Source organism: Bipolaris zeicola, assembly GCF_000523435.1.
Source record: "Bipolaris zeicola 26-R-13 unplaced genomic scaffold scaffold_471, whole genome shotgun sequence".
NCBI lineage: Eukaryota > Fungi > Ascomycota > Dothideomycetes > Pleosporales > Pleosporaceae > Bipolaris > Bipolaris zeicola.
Window position 1 is genome coordinate 969 of NW_006912520.1, and position 7,098 is coordinate 8,066.

General features: G+C 48.6%; 6 protein-coding genes across 6 annotated transcripts; 4 read left to right on the top strand and 2 right to left on the bottom strand.

The window, feature by feature from the left end:
* Window positions 1-393: 393 nt before the first annotated feature.
* On the top strand, window positions 394-546 carry COCCADRAFT_62955 (uncharacterized protein; the record flags this gene model as incomplete). The annotated part of the gene is made up of 1 exon (XM_007720408.1): window positions 394-546. A coding segment is annotated over one exon (153 nt), but the record flags the coding sequence as incomplete, so codon positions are not given.
* Window positions 547-583: 37 nt separating this feature from the next.
* COCCADRAFT_112587 (uncharacterized protein) lies at window positions 584-751 on the bottom strand (the record flags this gene model as incomplete). The annotated part of the gene is made up of 1 exon (XM_007720409.1): window positions 584-751. The coding sequence occupies one exon, from the start codon at window positions 749-751 to the stop codon at window positions 584-586; it is 168 nt and encodes a 55-aa protein (XP_007718599.1).
* A 1,235-nt stretch (window positions 752-1,986) lies between these two features.
* Window positions 1,987-2,148, top strand: COCCADRAFT_72055 (uncharacterized protein; the record flags this gene model as incomplete). Its single annotated transcript, XM_007720410.2, has 1 exon — window positions 1,987-2,148. A coding segment is annotated over one exon (162 nt), but the record flags the coding sequence as incomplete, so codon positions are not given.
* A 160-nt stretch (window positions 2,149-2,308) lies between these two features.
* On the bottom strand, window positions 2,309-3,220 carry COCCADRAFT_112585 (uncharacterized protein; the record flags this gene model as incomplete). Its single annotated transcript, XM_007720411.1, has 1 exon — window positions 2,309-3,220. The coding sequence occupies one exon, from the start codon at window positions 3,218-3,220 to the stop codon at window positions 2,309-2,311; it is 912 nt and encodes a 303-aa protein (XP_007718601.1).
* Window positions 3,221-3,823: 603 nt separating this feature from the next.
* On the top strand, window positions 3,824-5,260 carry COCCADRAFT_10216 (uncharacterized protein; the record flags this gene model as incomplete). Its single annotated transcript, XM_007720412.1, has 2 exons — window positions 3,824-3,885; window positions 3,943-5,260. The coding sequence occupies 2 exons, from the start codon at window positions 3,824-3,826 to the stop codon at window positions 5,258-5,260; spliced, it is 1,380 nt and encodes a 459-aa protein (XP_007718602.1).
* A 642-nt stretch (window positions 5,261-5,902) lies between these two features.
* COCCADRAFT_112598 (uncharacterized protein) lies at window positions 5,903-6,411 on the top strand (the record flags this gene model as incomplete). Its single annotated transcript, XM_007720413.1, has 3 exons — window positions 5,903-5,974; window positions 6,027-6,223; window positions 6,279-6,411. The coding sequence occupies 3 exons, from the start codon at window positions 5,903-5,905 to the stop codon at window positions 6,409-6,411; spliced, it is 402 nt and encodes a 133-aa protein (XP_007718603.1).
* Between the last annotated feature and the right edge of the window lie 687 nt (window positions 6,412-7,098).

A 7,098-nucleotide genomic window follows, 5' to 3' on the forward strand; every position in this document is an offset into this window, starting at 1 on the left:
AAAGGTTATAGAAAGGGCACGCTAGAGGTGCCCTAAGTCGGATATACAATTATAGCTGGCTAGTATGTAATTATATTAAAAATCGTAACTACTGGCTCTGTTTCCATTGCCACATACGAAAGAAGCTTGGGGGCGAGTACGACGCTGGGTTAACGTCAGCAGAAGCTACTCACCTAACGGAATGTGTGCCTGGCCACAGCGTTGGTGCACAAGGACCTCTCCGACGAAGCCGCGATCCTGACTAGGCATCAATCGTCACCCTCATGCGCGATAGCGGTGTTGAGGTGTCGTAGGAGGTTGCGAATGAGACATCATCTTCATTTACAAAGCGCAAGTTTCAAGACGCGCTAATGGACTAGATAGATGCCAATAACTGAAGCCTCCGCGTTACATATCGAAACGCCTACTCTTTCTCAGTTGATTCGAGCTGCCAATCTGTCGGCAGAGGCGGTATTTTGTCGTAACCACCAGTCTCCTCGCGATTCGATTATTGCTGAGTATCACTCACACGTATTTGCTGTTCGAAACTACCTAAGCGGCGTGCGATCCTTTATTCATATCTCCTTCGATAACTGAATGTCGACTAGCGGCAAGTATAGACCCACTGGCATCTGCGTACACCTGATGAGCGCAGTAAAAGATGTGCAAGACCTTCCTCTAGGCTTGTCAGAACTCCATGGGCAGCATCGTGGTCATAATATTGGCGCAGTTGTTGCAACAACGCTGACGAACTTTGGGGTGAACAAGGCATCAATGGACTGTTTCGTGCATGACAACGCATAAAACAATAATAATGCTGTCAATCATGTGACTAGTATGGACAACTTTCACGATTCTAAGCAGCGTCTACGCTGCTGCTGCTATATAATCAACCTTGGAGCTCAACTTATCATGTGGGGCAAAACACCGTGACACATACAAGAACGCTGGTGGTAGCCTTAGAGTTGAGGAGGCTTTTATGAAAAGGTAACATCGATATGGGCTTATCGATGCATTATTTGATATCATCGCGTCCATCTATACGCCCCAGTCACGCGAGCTGTTACAGAGACACCAAGAGTCGAAGCTGAATCGCCTGGTAAGTCTGTTGTCCTCTGAGAGCTGATTGGGCCAGTTAAGACGCGCTAAAACTCCTAATTTGCTGCCTTTGTACGCGCTATTGAGCTCCAAGGCCCGTTTAATAACTACATCGAGCATAAGCTTTCTGAGGGCCGCCACAACGAGGCTATTGCTTGCCGTTCAAGGCGAGCTAGAGGTAGCGGTGGCGTGTTCCAGGAACCTAAGCTTTTTTTGCGTGATGGTAGCCTACACTCTGACTACTGGGCAACGATTACAGAGTATATAAAGCTTCCAGGGTCGTTTACAGAGTCCCCTAAGCTGTTAAAGGGACCCGGTAAACACTGCCGCCACGGCGTAATGTAGGACGTTCTGATTACCCTTGAATGGCTACTCAACGAGCTCGAAGCGCCCTTTAAGCGCTTGGAGGATATCATTTATAATGATCCGTTAACGTTAGAAGACTACCTGATGTTTAACGCCGACTTAGCTCACAAGAACTACTACAGTACTGTTCAAGGTTTGACGATGCGCCTGCCTCCCACGCTGCTACAGCGCTCCATCAAGCACCACCTCGAGGCACTGTAGAAAGTCCGTGATGATCACAACAAGCAGCGCGACGGCCCCCACTACCGCGATGCGTGACTTATAAACAATCATCGTGCTTTTATAGTGATGTGGAAGTGCTTTCAAGAAGTAACAGTGGCTAGCAGTGCGATAAGTGACAGCGATGAGAAGCGCCCAGCAAAGAGCATGCGTGTTGGTGGTCCAGTAGCGTCGCGGCCGCCTTCTTGAAGTTATGATTACATGCTCCTGTCGAGCAGGTAGAGGAACATCTTGGCGATGAGTACGAACGGTGAAAACGCATGCCATCAATCGCAGAGAACGATCCGATGGCTCATAATCCGCCTAAGCACTGGCGGTTACAGTCCAATGCTTGCTAATTTTGCTATCAACTTGCTTACAATACCAGCCTCAAATGCTTATTGTGAGCGTAAGATTAGCGAGCTCGGTGACACGCTAGGCATGCGGCAGCTGGAAATAAAGCTTGAGTTGCTTGACACGCTGCAGTGCTTAGAATGCTGGCGGTAATTAGATCTCAAAACACCAACAGGACGGTATGCAATAGCTGAAGCCGCCGCTGTACAAGCATATTCTAGTAAATACGATTATCAACTATGGTAATCAGAAAGCAATCAACAAGCCAGTTGCAACGCCAAGATAGTGCTTTATGGGGTAAGGATGTATGATTCTAGGAAGACTCGAATTTCGGTGTCTTTGGACACTTTCCCACTTTACAGCCTTCGCAAAGATCCTTTTCATGCGGTGGTGTTTCCTTGGGAGAAAATGGGGGCGGCTCCATGATCACGCCTGCCCATTTCTTGAGTCTGTATGCAATCCGATCAATGTACGATTTTTCATCCAACCTGAAGCTCCCCAGGCAGTTGCAATATTCGCAGCGTTGATTGAACACAATAGCGTTGTACCCATTACGTGTATATCCTTGAATCCAGGTTGCCACCACTTTGCTGCTCCACCTTTTCTTCATGCATGCGTTGTTGTCGCATGTAAACTTTCCCATAACACACGCTATGTACGTGTTATTGAAGTGAGCATCTAGATCATTGTTGAACCATGTCGAGACTATGAAAGGCGCGACGGCTTCGGCCACACTGGTATGTAATTGGGGAAATGTGAAGAAGGTCCTTGTCTCCTCTTGCAGCGTCTTGGTGTGCGCTTGATCGACTTTTGGCGCTACGATAGATGTCTGTGAATCCGGTATAGTAAGAGCTTGCATTCGACTTTGAAGTACTGCGAATGGCAGGTCAAAGGTCGAGTTTGTGTGGAAAGTGTTCTTTGCCGCGGCGTGACCACTGCGCTGACCGTTGTGTATCGTTGAGTGGGTATTAGAGGATGTCGAAAACGGCAATGGAGCATAGGGGGGCAATAAAGCAGGCGTGATGGAAGACAATGCTGAGTCTTTTCTGGGTTTTCGGTGAGCTGAAGAATTGTCTTGGTGCTGGCCGAGTGCGTCTAGGCTACCAAAGGAGCGATTGCATGGCTTACAGCCAAAGTTTTCCGCATGCTTTGGTGAGTTCTCTTCATGTTGTTTGAGTGCTTTTATGCTGCCGAAAGTGCGGTTGCACAATACACAAAGGCTCATTGCGGATCCTGTTCAAATCTATGGTGTATTTGCAGCTTGTGATTGAGGCTACGTAGGAGGTGCCGATGATTGCTGAGTCCAGCTTATACAACATGAATCGGAACAAGGCCATTATCCTGTGGAAGTCCTGTGCGACTTTGGAACCAATGGTATAGTGACACATCACGCGCTGTGGCTGCATCTACGAGTTGATTTCTTGGCAGTGCACGCATAAACTGACGCGCAGTGTAACAAGTTCAAACTGCGCCCTACCCATACCAAGGCTGACTCTTCACTGGCACTTATCACGGCGATTACGATCTGGGCACATAATTTCTGATCAGGCTGAAGATCTAGGTGCGGGGTCAAGCGGCTAAGCGGTCTGGTATGCAGAGTGTCGTGTTGGTGCATATGCAGAGATCCTCCATGAACAACTCGTCAATGCGTGGGTGGGATGTCGTTTACGAATGGTCGTGCACGAACCCAGCATAAAATGTCGTAAGAACGATCCCGCATTCAAGATAACGATTCTTTGTCGCTGACTTGAGCGCCAGTCTAAGGATCCCCCCACCCGGATTTACCTAAGATCCTACGAATAGTGCCACTCGAACTGCTTCAATTTCGATGGCTAAAAAGACCAAAGTCGCGAAAGCAGCCAAAGATGTTCATCATCGGTTGAAAACAAGGTGAGACTGGCTTCCTCCATTCACGCAAGCACACCTTTTTAAAGTTGACTACATTAGCCTATATACAAGTCCATCTGTTACCTTACACTTTGGTCCTACCCATCAGATATACTATCTCCCAGAAGTTCTGCTGCAAAGATTGGGGAATATCCCAATTCGTGATGCCTGGACTCACGAGATTCATCTCGTAGATGTTGACGCAAGCATTGGTCACGTCTTGATCCACTTCCTGCACACGGGTGTCTATCAGACACTCAACGACGAAGACATCGAGGGTGCTGGGTACAACCACAAAACTCTTGTTCGAAATGAGTTCCAGACAGCTGTGCTTGCACTAGAAGCTGCTAAGAAGTATAGCGTGCCTGGTCTCCAGGAATTAGCACAAGTTGAGCTGGAGCGACGAGGCAGGGAAATCTGCTTACGTGACGCTGTGCGCGCTATTCGAGAAGAGTCTATTGCCGGGACTTCTGACGAAAATGCGTGGCTTCGAGACTTCGTGTCAAAGAAAGTTCGATGGACCTTCGAACACGATCGCCCCATCTTATCGGCACCAGAATTATTTAGAAACATTGAAAGCCCTACGTTGGTGCGGTTACTGGCTCAAGTCATCATTAGTCTATACAGTGAGGAAGTAGACAAGTTGCGCAAAGGAAAGACCGCAACCGACAAAAAGTCAACGCCTGAGAAGAAAGAAGACGACGATCTATGGAGAATACTCGGCTTTGGCAGGAACGCAAAGAACCAGGAGAAAAAGAATAAGGGCGTACTTGAGGAAGAGCACCTGTCACCGGAGCCAGAACCAGAGCCAGAGCTAGTCGTGGACGAGCCATCACCTGCCAAAGAGGATGATCCATGGGGTTGTGGATGGGAAAAACTAGCACCGGAGCCTGAATCCGTACCCGAACCACAGCTGAAACCCGAACCTTCAAAGATGGAGGTAGATCGTTATGCGGGACTTAGTAAGTCACAGGCGAAGAAGCTGAAGGCCAAGTTGGACAAAGAGGCGAAGTTGAAGGAAGAGGAAGACGCGAAGCGCCAGAAAGAGGAAGAGGAGGTTGCCGAGATGATGCAACGGGAAGAAGAGGAGGCTGCTAAGATAATGCAACGGGAGGAAGAAGAGGCAGAACAGATACGTCTGGAAGAGGAGGAAGCCGCCGCCGCTACTGCTGGAGCCGGTGTGAGCTCTTTGGATTCAGCGATGGGGACGGGCGCTACGTTTAAGGATGATGATTGTGAATTGCGTTTGAAGCATCTGTCTCGCGCTAATCGGTGGTGGGATTGTAAGCCATGCGAGCTGTACATGCGAAAGGCCGCTCTTGAGTCTTATTTGGTGGGGTTGCCAAACGGGAATGAGCTTAGCACAAGCAATGGATGAGGGTGCTATGGAAATGCTTATTTTAGAATACAATAGGCATGTGTTACTATACAAGAATCACTGCGTAACTATTTCTGGGCTTCTGGTGGCTAGCTATGGAGCTCGACCGTGCTCAGTGTGCCGCTTCACTTGGTTGGGGCCGTCCCGTAGCCGACGGGGGCTGGATCCACAGGCTCGTAGCGATGGCGCTAAAATGACTGCTAAGCAGTACTACCTAGTAGGTAGTAGGTGGCTTAGCTTGAAGCGTCGTAAATTGGCCTAAGCGCAGCACGACAAGCGAGACGGTCCCAGGAAGTTGTGAATTGGTCTGAGTGCGGGCAGCCTGTGCTGGGATTACACGATTTAACCTGCTATTCGGCAACGTGGCGCAACACCGAGCAGGCGTTTCGCACCCAGCATCAACTCAAAGAACAGTATATACAGTAGGAGCAAGTTGCGGGAAAGGCTTACTAGAGAGCCCAAGCCACACGACAACAGAAAGGCGTAGCGGCAAAATCAGCCGTAGTAGTACGTACGTGCAGCTGATAGGCCCGTACTACGAAAGTGACACGCTTTGACCAACACGCAACGACAGAGCCATGCGGGGTCTGAGCTGTTGCCGTCCACGCGTATCTAGCAGCAACGCTCGAGCCGCCGAATACGATGCCGCTTTCAACAGGGAGCGAGACTCCTTATGAGAACAAGCTCAGACCCGGCGAGAAACAAGCTTACAATGTACGCGCGTCCATGTGCCCCTGGATGTGCGCTGATTGATGCCCATGAACAGCGTATCATAAACCTCAAAGTGGCCGAGATTCAAAAAAACGACCTCTTCATATGGAAGGAACTTGACAAGGATACGCAGGAAAGAGTGCAGAATGAAGTCATTCGTGAGCTTGAGGAAGAGAAGCTGCCCGAAGCTAAGCCGGGTGACGTCAAGGCGAGCATGGCAAAAAGGTTGAGTAGACGGAAATACGACGGCACGTAACCAAGTGCGCTGCTGAATGCCCCGTCCTGACCTTGTCTCAGAAGGAACAAGGAAAGCGCGGTCAAGCACCGCCACCGTAGCGCCGAGCGCATCTCTACCTTATGACCCAGTCTGGGACGCCGTTGCACAGCAGCAGATCTTGCTTTCAAATGCCCAGAAGCGTGGGCCGAACCTTGAGGGCTAAGGGGTGAGGCCCTAGGCTATGCAGACGCCATTTCAAATAAAACCGTCATCCTCACGAACACAATATGACCTTCTACTCTCTGTTCTCATCACACTGTACCTAGTTGTGCCTGGCTCACTTCATGCTAAATGACTGCAACTTGAATCTTGGCTGATCCTCACAAGAAGACAGTCTAGCCGAGTGAAAGGCTCTTAGTTTCGTGTCACTGCAAAGGACGGTCGAAGCTTATGACATCAAGATGAAGCGAAGGACAAGAATTGATTTGCCACGAATACAAAGAATCGGCAAGCAGCTAATTTAAGCGCCTACTACTATCATTACGCACTCTAACTAATATATTGTCTTTTCTCCGCAGCACTTGGTAGGTGTATCTAGGCCTATAAACGTGATTTAAATAAGCAATTTATCAAGTTGGAGAAGCACAAGGGCATATAGCGAGGACCTTCATTATCAACAATAATTGTGTATAGCTATACATAACCAAGGTTACAAATAAGGGGGATTGTAAGATTTATATATCGTATAACTGATTTTAACATAGAGAGATAGCGTATTCTAGCCCTTTGTAGATAAGCGATATGATCTATAATATACTAACGTATCTGTATAGCGAGTGGCTCAGTATAGCGAGTGGCTCACGGTGCCAAGACCACACCAAAATCACGACTATTACATGACTATTACAAC